We start from the raw sequence: 12,450 nt of genomic DNA, 5'->3' as shown, positions 1-12,450 counted from the left end.
TTGGAAAGTTTTCTGTTAACACTGTGATTCCAGCTAAAAAGCTTCAGTGTATGTAATTAGTCCAACAATATTTTTGGTAGATGTCTGACAATTCTTAATTGTACGGGCAGACTTTAAAAACTAACTTCAAAGATTAACAGCTCTTAGCTCTGAGTTTGGAATTTTCAGTGGATTGCCAGTTTAAACTGGCAGAGAAACATTAGATGAGCACCTAATAAGGAACAAATTGTTTTACCCACATTAGTGTTTTTGAAGGATAACAGTGTCTCATTGATACAGTTAACAGATGTCTTGCAACTTTATTGATATACAAAAAATGTTGGAAACCAACAAAGAGGCCATTAGAGCTCAAGATGATTACAAATATACTCTTATTTCTACGATTCATTTACTTACAGAGTGAGCCTTAGAGAGTGATGTAGAAGATAGTCTTTGAGTCCTTGGTCTAGCTTTAGGCACAAATATGATCATCCAGCTGTTGCACCCAAACCAGAATCATTACTAAGGCTCCATGAAAATGCAGTGAGAAGCAACACTGGGCTTTTCTGGACACATTTCATTGAGAAATTGAGAACCTGTGAGCCAAAGGAAGATGCAGCCCTATACTGGGTGTGCAGGCTCCCAAGAATTAGTCCCCTGGAACTGGGAAATGCATCACCAACATGCTGCATGGGGAGACACCCACACCAACCAGAATGAAGTGGAAACTGGTCACAGTAGAGGCAATGAACTTCCTCTTGTATCTGACAGCTTGGATAGCCTTTTCTCCTTGAAAAATGAGAACACCACCCCATTCATCTACTGAGCAATGGGAGAGCCTGTACCAATGTTTCTCACTCTCAAAGAGTCTCTTGAGTATCAAGTAGACTCATGCCTGGATTTCTACACCAATATTTTTAACATGGACCAATTTTTAAGTCTTCTAACCATTTCTGAGTAGACCAAGCAAGGGAAGGCTTAGGCAGTATCTTTGAGGAAAAGTTTAGAAAGATTGTGAACTTCTACCAGGCTTTCAAAGTGAGTCTCTCACATACTAACAGAAACCTCTGTTTCAAAGGACACGCCTATCAAAGCCCAAAGAGCACCAGAGGGTGCAGTGCAGCTGTATAATAAAGGCAGGAATTGTAAAAACCTATGCCAAAAGTTGTTTAATGGAAGTCAGGTAAACTGTTCAAAACCTGCTTCCAATGAACTCCAAGGATCTGCATTGTTCTGAGGGTTAGATCCTTTTAATTGAATAAAGACAGAATGTGAATGTTGACCTTCAGTAATCATCAGGATGTCCACACATGTAATACTGTGTCTTCAAACTCAAATCAGAGTTTACTGAGAAATGAATCAGTGGGAAATGAAACTTAAAATAGCCAGAGTTTCATTTTTATCTCCTTTGGCTTGTGTTTATAGAAAATGGAAAAAAAGATGAGGGGATCTCCTGCTGTTGTTAAGAATGAGTGCACAAAGGTGTCTTGTACAGATGGTGTGAAGACTCTACAAGGCACATGATCATAATGAAGTGCTTCAGAGCAGTAATTAAAATAAAGAAGGTCTCCCTGTTTGAAGCATGGGGTTTTTTTGCAGGTGCTTCTAAGGGATCTTTGCTCTAAAGCTTCGTATGTCAGTGAGAGAGCACATCTGCCAGGTAGAGCAGACCAAGAGTTCATCTTTTAATCTTCAGTTGCTGTCTACAATAGGTGAATTGGAGGAGCTTTCACCGGAAGTCTTGAAGAAATAAATTATGGATTTGTCCATGGCAAACAGTTCTTCCTGTAACTCTTCCCTTAGAATTTGACATAAAAGCTGAAACATGACATTTTATATGCCACTTTTTTTCCTTTTCAACCCTCTTTTAGTATTTTATATCCTGAAACAATGTAGTCTTACACATATATCTTACTGATATAAATGCCTGTGTTGTTTTGAAGCCTGTTAAATTCTGTATTTCAATGATCTTATGTGCCAAGGAGTTTCACAGACCAGTCATGCATATCATTATGTTGGCATGTTTAAATGTTTTAAACACTGTAATGTTTAAAACAAAAAGATTTGCTTCACTTCTACCCAGTACTCTCCTTCACCCTTTCACCTCAATTTCAGGTGTAGGCTCCCTGGGGAGTTTTAGAATCTGTAAAAAAGCTCAAAGGCAAGAAGAATTTCCTTTTGATTGTGGAGCTGTGAGCAGTGAGGATGGTGGTGGCTGATGGGACTCACAGGAATGGGGCTGGAGGGGACAGGGTGGGCTTCAGGGCAACACCTGAGGTGTAACACACAGCCAGGATCATGGGAAGGGTTCCCACACAAGCCTCACTGCCAATACTCCTGCTTATGGAACCAGGACAGGACAATTGCTTGTTTCTGCAGAGCATGAAATGGTTCAGCAGCTTGGGCCCTGCCATGCTGCCAGTGCTCAGGCCCATCTCTCAGGGAGCAGCCATGACTGCTGAAACAGCAAGGACATAAACACTGCTACAGCTGAGGCCAGATTCTTTACTTCTCTAGGCAGGCCCAAACCTGATGAAGTTCTAATAAGTTACAACAGTGATTAATTGGTTCTTTCTTTTCAAATGCCGTGGTTAGCTAATATCACAAGAATCCTGTCCCTCTTTCAGTTTTGGCTTGGGTTCACATGTAAATGTCTCACCTTGCCCAAGGCCCTGAATTCACTTCTCAGCCACATGAGCACACCAGCCCCTCAGGAGATGTGATTCACTTTTGAGTTGCTCCCTCCTCCCTGCCTGTTTGTTCAGCTCGTGCCTTTGGGTGATGAGATCACGCTGATCTGACATCACTTGATGTAAAGTCCTAATTTTAAACCTTCACTTGATCAGGACTCTGGAATGGGGAGCTACTGCTTGTAAGCTTTGTGAACTTGGAAGTTCACACGTGTTACCTTTACAACAGGCCAGGTAACAACAACAGCTGGCAAGCTGCAACATGGGTGTAAAAGACATGATTGCCACTGCTGACTTCAAGAATCACAGAATCATAGAATTGCTCAGGTTGGAAAAGACCTCACTGAACATCATGTCCAAAATGAAGGCCTCAAGGAAACATGAAACTCATGACATTGAGTGATTGTAACACTGATCTGGCCTTAGCTTCAAACCGGTTCTGGCCCCTGTGATGACTTCAAAGCTTCAGGACAGCACCTGGGGGTTTCTGAAGGCTCCTGCTCAGGCCAGCATGAGCCTGTGCAAGGCTGCACCTTATGCAGAGCAGGGAGGGAGCTCAGGTGCGGCTGCTCTGTAACCCAGCACAGCCACCACACGCAGCGAGCACCTCCCAGACACACACAGGAACAGAGCTGTGGCCACTTCCTGAGACCGAATGGTGCTCCAGCTCTGCTGCTCTACCAATTACATTCATCTGTGGTGAACTCTACAGACACTGTCGGTTAGAGAGGGAGATAAGGTGATGAGGAGATAAGGTAAGCAGAACACGAATACAGGGTCATGAGCTACAGCACATGCACCAAAAAAGGGATGGAAAAGAGAAAGACAGCTAGACAGAGACAAGACAAGGAGTCTACAGAAGAGGATATGTGGAAAATGAAAAAGAGGATGAAAATTAAAGAGAGATATTATTAGAGGTGTAATATAAAACAACAAAATTAAAAGGGAAATAAAGTCAGGCAGGATGAAGCCACAATTACTCCAGTCTGTACCTTGACAAACGGTTTGTAAAAAAAGTTTAAATTGTTCCTCCATGGTATTGCTGTATGACATATTTTAAACTAGCTTCTCAACTCTTCAAAAATCTGTGTAGCTTCATTAACTTCATCATATGCCAAATCACATTTTAGCTGAAAATTGGTCCTTTTCAGATAAATATGTCTTTTCTGGCAGATCAACAGATTCACTAAAGCCTCAGTTTCAGTGAGATTTAACAGAACCTGAGAGCAAGCATGAAATGGCTTGAAAAGAGAATTATTTAAACTGAAATAAATTTCTATTCTCTTTTAATGCAAATACTTAGCAAGCCTAGCAAGCTTATGATTCTATGTGAGACTCATATAAAATATATTAAATTTTGAATCTTAAGACTTTCAGAGTGTTCCTTTGAATACTACTCTGCTGTCTTGATTTTATTGATAATACTGGATTTTTATAATCATATTTAAAGGGAACATTTTGTTTAAGGGCAGTTTTATGTGACTAAGGTAAGCAACTATACTTTCTGTTTATTTAAAAGAGGATTTTTAGTCTTTAAACTCTAGAGAAATATATTCTTCTACCTGTTTCCTTCTGAACTGAGATGATTTTTAGATAGCATGCAGCATCTTCATAAGTTGGAACATTTGCAAGCAAATGAAAGACTACAGTTAACACAAAGCATGTTCAAAATGCAGCTTAAGGTTTGACTTTTTATTATGTCCTACTCTTTAAATTGCATAGTCTGATTAAGACAGACCTCTGGTACTTAGTCTCCCTTACATATATACATATTGACTTTAAGACTTCTGCTTCTTTTACACCAGCTATTCAGTTCCCTCTTAGATTGCAGTCACATGAAAATCATTTACATTCACCAGCTGGCTATGTAAAATGAAGAACTAGCATGGCCTGGGACAGAGCAGTACTGGCTTTCATAACTGACTAAGAAAACACTCTATTTCATTTAGTTTTGAAAATATTTTCTATTTCTGAATGGAACTGCTTTCATATAATGCCTTTGTTCTACAGAAAAAAATAAAAGCAGTCGCAAAACTTTTGGTGGATATTTCAAAAGTGCACTGCAAGGAGCTGAAAACCAGTGTGCTCAAAACCCACCTATTTTTGTTCTGCTTTTTCTTGTTCATACTGATTACTCTGCATAGGCATGGTGTAGCAAAGTCACTGTCACCTCCAGTAAGGAACCTGAGTAACTTTTCCAGCTGGCCCAAGCACCTTAACCGCTGTCAGCTGAGGATCATCAGCATTCCCACAAGCAGATCAATCCATTCAACACTGGTGGCAGCTGAGAGGTGGTGGTGCCCTGGCTCCTGCTCTCTGGGTTGGCCTGACCTGGCTCAGCTTGGCTGGATTTGCCCTGCCCCTGCCAATGTCACACCAGCAGCAGTGCTTGCCTCACCTTCCCAGGGGGCAAATTCCCACTTTTTCCTGATCCCTGTGCCATGCAGAAGGCCCAAGGGGAGCACAAGAGGTGGGCAGGCTGCTGGAGCTATGCTGTGGCAGCCCTGGGCTGAGCATCGTGCTCTGGTGGCCAACAGGGGTCTGATCCCAGTTCTGATAATCTAAATCCCATATTATTCCTTTAATACCCAAGGAGGGCCTGCAAAATTAGTCCGCTGTAAATCAGATCACAGTGTGCACCTAGGATTTTAAAGTGCATTACAAGGAACTAATTGCTTATCACAGCAATGTAACAACCACTCTTTGTGGGACAGCAGTGCAGAACAATTGATTTTTATTTCTATTTTTAATATAGTGCTCAGAACAAGTAAAAAGTAATTTGGGAGGAGCTGAGAGCAAAACCTGCAGAGTGAATAAGACTCATTTAACAAGAAAAAATTGTGGGGGGGAAGAAATAACATTTAAATCTCTTTGGCATCTACCAAACATTCTTTTTTCAAATATGCAGTAATAATTTATGATATATTGTGTGTGCAAAAAAATGATAGAAAACCTGAATTGCTGGAGTATAAACAGACTAGCAGACACCCTGCAGGGAGCAGGAAATGTTGCATTAAGTATAGAACTGAGCTTACCAAATGAGATCAAAGGTTAATTTACAGGAAACTTGGTGTAGTTACTCACTTGTTGATCCTGCAGTTTAACTCCAACTACCCTGAAGGTGTTTGTGGCCGTGTTGTGGTAGATGTTGATTCTGCTGAATCCCTGCTGGCCAGGTTTGATTGGCACCCATTTCTTACTGGTATCGTCATAGACCATAACTGAAGCTCGGGCTTGGCAAATACTCTGTTCACTGGGGAGAAAAACAAAAAAAAATCAGGAAAGAAAAGAGTGAATTTGCTACTTATTGCTTATTACTTAAATCTTCTAGAGGAAAAAAAACAACAGAAACTATCAGTACTACTTTCAACATATGTTTTATAAGAGATCTGCTAATCCTTTGAATGCGCTCTGTTAAATTAAAGCTGACACATTATGTGTTCACAGACTTTTAAAACCTCCTGTATGCTGCTGTTTTGAACCAATAATCTATTTTATATAAAACATTAAGCTCTGAGAAATAACCTGCATCACATAAACATTATGAAAACTGTCCAACAGCATGAATGCTCTATTTATTTTATGTATCTATTGGCAAGCGAAGCCTTTTACATTTGTATGAAAACCTAGCAATATTTTACAGCTTGCTGACAAAACAAACGTGACACCCACAGCTGAGTTATACATTTCAAACTGTATAGCAGACCTTGGAGCAAAAGCCATGTTAGGTAAACTGAAGAAATCAATTAAGTTAATCCAGCTGACGCCTAATTCCCAGACCTGCTGACGCACTTGGAAGTCCCAGAATACCCAGAGAACAACACACAGGAACTCTTTTCTCCTTCATCCTCATAGCAAGGAAAGTGGGGAAGGGGAATCCACAAACCTGGATGCATGCCAGCATTAAAGTATATAACCAGTGTTTTGTATAGTGTAAATAAGTATTTTTCTCCTTTACAGTCACAGAAATTCCTCAGTACATTAGCTCTTGTTTGTTAGTCATGTCCTGAGTAATACACATACAGAGAATCATAATAAAACACACCCTTCAAGGGCAATAAATGCCACTGGCAAATGCTGAGACATGTCAATACAGGTCAGAATTGCAGTTCCACTCTCCTGATCTCCCAGCCAGTTTTCTTATACCAGAGGAAATACAAGTTGAAGAAAAAATTAATCCTGCAAATTTTGGAGCTTTGAGGCCTTAAATGTAACAGGGATTTTCAACAAGCAAATAATGCACCTTATGCATTTATGATTCAGTTAGTGCATCTACATGAAACTGTTGAGATCTATGTCCTGCAAAAACTTTAGGTTCATGACTGTCCTGTTATCTTTAGATCAATATATAGGTATATACATACCTCCCTTCCTCAGCCCAAGCCATATTAAATAATTTTTGACAATGCAACAGCAAGTGGTTAATCCGCTTTGCACACAAATCCCTCTCCTCCCTCTTGATTTGGGTTTGCCTCCCTAGCACACACACACACACACACACACACACACACACACACACACACACACACAGGAGAAGCTCCTGGGTGATGCCAAACCATGTTGCTGCACTGCAACTGTGCCAAATTACACCACTTGTAAATTTTACCAGCTGCTGCACACCCAAACCTGCTTGACCCCATCACTGCCATCATTTTAATGAAATGGAGCACGTTACTTCAAGTATTAAGAGGATCTGGGTTGATTACAGCAGCAATTTTCAATCTTTTCTGACCTGTGGGTCTCAAAAAGATTTCCAAGGCAGATGTATCCCCATGGTACACTAAAGCCTACTGACTCTGGCTTGTTTTGTCAATCACTTTACACAGCCTCCAGGTAGCCCACAGGCCTCCTCCAGGCTGTGAGCAAAAGCCTGGAAAGTCCTCACAGCATTTATAGAGGGAGCAATGATGCCAGCAGACATCTCTATAAAGAACAAGGTAGGAAAATTCAAAATAAATTGTATTTTTATTACGTATCATAGAAACAGCTAAATTCTGTTACCAGAGCAATATATACAGATCAGAAGGACAAAACATGATTTTATTTATATTGTTCAGAATTCATAAAATCCAGCTCATCCACCAGTTGCTATTGCTTTGTGAGATACCTGGGGAACAGCTGCACCTTTGCTGATGTACTTACCCAGCAAACACCTCTCCCCCCTGTTTTTTAAGGTAAGCTAATGTCTTGTGGCAGCTCCTCCACATCTGACACGAGCAGCTGAGGGATTTGAGCTCCTTCCAGCCTGCCCAATCCTCCAGCTGCTGCAGGAGCTGCAGCCTGGCAGCACTGCCTGCATCCTCCAGCCCTGCTTTTGCTAGCAGGGGCCTTGTGCCACCCCCAGCTCCAGAGCGAGGGGAGCATCAGCTGCCAGGGCACAGCAATGCCCTGCCCAGGAGCCAGGACCTCCAGGAAAATGTTGTTCCTGGGAGAGTCACACTCAGCCAGTGTGACACCACGTCCTTCTCCTCAAGCCTTGCCGAGCACTACAAGTCCTGCTGTACACTGAAGTAAGCAAGAGCACATCACTGCCTTCATCAGAACAATACTGTCTCCATTTCAGATGAATTTGGGAATCCACAATTACCACGAGCTGCTAAATTAGTCAAAATTCATTAAATTATCCTTACTTCCAACAGACACTACACCTAACCATCCAGACATGGGTGCCTTAACATGGCATTGCTCACTGTGCCATTCCCAGATCCCAGCAGACACAGCAACTTGGCCTCCAGGCTTTGCCGCCACCAAAATTAGCAGCAAAGGAGCTGCTGCTGCCCTGTGGCTGAAACACAGACCTCAGGAGCAGGGTTTGATGCACGACAGCCAATTGTTCCTGTGACATGAAGCAGCAGCACACCAAGCTCCATCCCTGCTCTCCTGCAGTCAATGGAAGTTTTTCATCATTCATTTAAATGGAAACAGGATTGAGCCTGTTATCTGGCCCCCAGTGAAATAACAGAAAGGAACATAAAACAGCACACCAGGGGAATCCTTTCCTGCAAAGCACTTCATCAATCTTTCAGCATCCAAAATGCCTCCAGGGACCCATTGCTAGCTTGCTGTCTCCCCCTAAATGGAGTGAGACAACTCCAAGAGTTTAGTAACTCTTTATCCTGAAGACTTTCTACTCTTCCTATGCATAAAGGGCACAACTGTCCCACTGCTGCTTTAAGAGGCTTCTCTAAAAACAGTAAGAAAATATTCCCTTTATAAACCTCACTGAGAATCTCTGTATTACTCTCTGTACATTATTTTAAACACAAATCAAGCACCAGTGATTTCATGAAGGTCTAGCAAAAGTTTTGGTTATTTTTAGGACCACACATGGTCAGCTACATGTGACAGGTAATAAATGTGCTTAGTGACACAATTCTGAGTAGCCACATTCCTTCTCCATGATAAGAGTTTGTTATATATTAGTATTTACATGTAAAATTATGTTTGCACACTTCTAGAACTTGGTTTATCTTCCTAACACACAGAAGTTATTGAAAATTTGTCATTTGCTGGACGTCCACCAAATTTCACACACATCAAATATGAGGAATTCTCCTACTGATATTTTATTTTACTTTAACATGCAGTCAGACTCATCCACCTGAGTTCCCACCATAGGTAATTGTGTATAAAAATATATAAAAAATTGAATCATAGAGAGGTCTTAATTACAAAATTGTTCAGGTTTGTGCCCCAACATCTGCTCCAATTTGCAACACTTTACTATGGGGCTGATTAAAGTAATCTTATTTAAATGTGGAGGGGACGAGGTTCTTCCTAGGGACCCCAAATCCTAATATTCACCCCTGTTTATTCTGAAAGCATCACATCTGTGGGAAGGCAAACCTCTGCACTAGTACCATTTGTTTGCCTGAAGTTAAAGAAAGTCTGCTTAGTTTTGTTCACAGGTGATATTTAAAATCAAATGTTCATCATTGAGATTTATAGAATATTTTTTCAATACTACAAAACTGTAAATTAAGAAAAAGAGTTTGCAGATAATACTGTTTGTTTCCTTCTGTGTGATACATTTTGACCCACTCTCATCCATCTCTTCTGTGTAAGATTAATCTTAAAAAATCAGCAGATTGGTTAAATTGGATTGAACCCTGCTTGAAAGGGTCAGCATTGACCTTTCTTGCCCAGCACTTTGAGACAGTGCTGCAGGGAAGGTGTCTTTGTCCTGGAATAACACTCCTCTCCTCTTCCATCTGTTCAGAACCTGAAAATGCAGTCCTTTCTTCCTGGCTTCTAGTAAGCATAAGACTACCAAGATCTATAGCCAAAAAAGAGCCACAAATGGAATAGACATCACCAGGATTCCTGGGAAAATACCTGTATTTTTTCTGAATGTCACATGACAAGCAGTGGCCTGGTACTACCTAGCCCAGTGGGCAATCCAAATATACAAACAAATAGCTCAGGCTGGAACCACAAAAGACCTGTCCCAGAGAATAAACAGGAAAAAGAGAGCAAACCATAATGTTTGGAGGAGATTCTGGCTCTGAAGGGTCTCTAAGGCTTTTCCCTCTCGTTCCAGACCGAGTGGCCAAGCTGCACTGTGCTCCTTCACTGACCTGTTTTCTCTACTTACCCTGTTATCCTCTTAGGAGTAAAACTTTTGCAGAGCTTGGTACTGAGTGCCTGAGCCCCCTCTGAGGAGCAGCCCGTGCAGAGCCTGCACGGCACAGGGTTATCCCAGCCCTACCCTGGAGCCCTGTCCAGCCCCAAACCACCAGAGCTCACACCTCTGGGGCAATGGGAGAGGGTTCAAATGCTTTCTCCTAGAGCCAGGACAAGGTCACACAGCTTTCGGGGGGTCACCAAATCGTGCTCACAAAAGGAGTAACAAATATCCACGACCAGCTAACATTGGGATCAAACACCTAATTCTGTGGGCGTTGTGTCAGGTGCCAGATGCACCTGGACACTTCCACTCTCCTTATTTACAGACACAGCTGTGTCCTTAGCACAGACGCTCTCTTAGCAAAAGCTTTTTCCCTCTGAAAGCTCCCTGATAGAAATCAAGATCTCATGCTTTGAACCAATTACAGATCTACCTTGTATCAAGCTGCTCATGATTCTTTGACCTTTAAAGATGCTCTTTTCTTGTATTCATAGAAAACGCAAGTAGCTATTTATACAAGCATTTACCTTATTCTTAATTTCCAGCCCCCATATGTCCCCCCTCAATATTTTTACTATTAATAATTAAAGTTATTTTAGACTGATCTAGTCAGACTTATTGGTGTGAGAAATTGTTGACATTACTTAGTCCTAGGCTTGCCTTACGTGAGAATGAAACTTCAGCCCAGAAAATGTGGGGGATAAGGAACAAGTCATTTAGCACATCTTACTCTACTTGTACACTGGGGCTGCCACGGGAAGTCACATTTGTGTGGTTAAACGTGACATGCAAGAAATTGCTGATGCTGATTTTAGAAGCTGACAGAATACTCTCAATGTCAGCTAAAACAGCTAATGTACATCCAAAATCCTGTATACAGAGATGTGCAATCTGTGCAGTACAGATCTGTGTAACCTCAGAACTGGCAAGCTACAAGTCATGTTCCTGCAGCATTTTAAAGTGTACTTCAAACACTAATACACTAATTTGCTAAACATTTTAACAGTTTTCACTGTAATAAATACAATAATGACTGGGATGCAGGGGAAGTGTTTCAGTAGTAAGCTGAAACAATGGACGTTTCTCTCTGACCACTGGATTTAGAGAACAAAAAACCTGAGAGACCCTTGGGACACGAGATAGTCAGGTCATTTGGGCTTCTATAGAGACCATAGCTGAGATCAGAGTTTGTTAGAGATAAAGTTGCTGTAGTGCAGTGACTCTCCAGCCCTTCCACCAGAGATTCACCACCAGCTCTGCTCATGGCCTCCCTTCTTGGGAGCCTCATTTCTCCAGCACAATGTCAGTCACACTTGTGACTCCTGGGACCCCCTGCTTCAGAGTCTACTTCCCTCTGCAACCAAAGTTGCAGCACAGCCGGTGTCACCATCGTTCACCTCTGTCCCAGAGCCCTGAAGAAACTTCCTCAAGCAATGCAGCAACACCTCATAGTGAAAATACAGCATTTAGCCCTTGATCACACCAAAGGGCAGCCCCATGGGGGCTTTATAGCCAGAAAGGCGCTTTCAGTCCTCAGTGACATGTAAATGCTTGACTATTTTATAGCAGATATTTAAATAGCAGCAGTCACACTCTCATATATAATATGGAGGTGCCACAATGACTGCCTCCAGATGTTTTCTGAGCTCCATTTCCTGGCATTACCTGAAAAACCAACCCAGTGGTCAGAAGTTCTCCATTTGCACTTGCTCCTGGTTGACTGCCTGTGCAGAGGGACCTACCCAAGAGTGCTGCCCTTGCCCCAGCCAGCCTGAAGGGAAGGTCCCACAGAAGCTGCTGGTTTTGGTGTCCTGCTCAGGTCTGCACATTCACCTTGCAGATCTTTTGGTGCTGGAGTTTGTCTGCACTGCCAGTGGGAGAGGAGCCTTTTGCACTGAGCATCTGCTGAAGGTGCCTAGCCATCACCTTTCTGCACTGTTAAACTCTAGCATCTGAACTGTTTAATATTAAATAATTACAAGAAAATAGTAAAAATATGAAGCCTCCTTCATAAGCAGCTCTCGAAAGGACTGACACGGTTAAATAAAGTCATGACACACCTGCAAGACAAATACATATTTTACAGAGCAGGAAATGGAAATACTGGTACTTATAGGACCATTAAGAATAAGATGAACACTGATTCACCTCCAT

The 12,450-nt window shown here is 41.8% G+C and overlaps 1 protein-coding gene across 5 annotated transcripts in view; it reads right to left on the bottom strand.

The window, feature by feature from the left end:
- The window catches only part of EVL (Enah/Vasp-like), a 120,982-nt gene that overhangs the window by 64,031 nt on the left and 44,501 nt on the right, over positions 1 to 12,450 (bottom strand). For all 5 annotated transcript variants that reach the window (XM_059475066.1, XM_059475065.1, XM_059475068.1 and 2 more), the window contains exon 2: positions 5,754 to 5,922. In XM_059475066.1, the coding sequence (XP_059331049.1) occupies positions 5,754 to 5,888 (135 nt within the window). In that variant the 5' untranslated portion in view covers positions 5,889 to 5,922. The remainder of the gene's footprint in view (positions 1 to 5,753; positions 5,923 to 12,450) is intronic.

Source organism: Ammospiza nelsoni, chromosome 6, assembly GCF_027579445.1.
Source record: "Ammospiza nelsoni isolate bAmmNel1 chromosome 6, bAmmNel1.pri, whole genome shotgun sequence".
Lineage (NCBI taxonomy): Eukaryota > Metazoa > Chordata > Aves > Passeriformes > Passerellidae > Ammospiza > Ammospiza nelsoni.
Note: the sequence above shows the minus strand (reverse complement) of the source record. Positions and strands in the feature narration are given on the sequence as shown.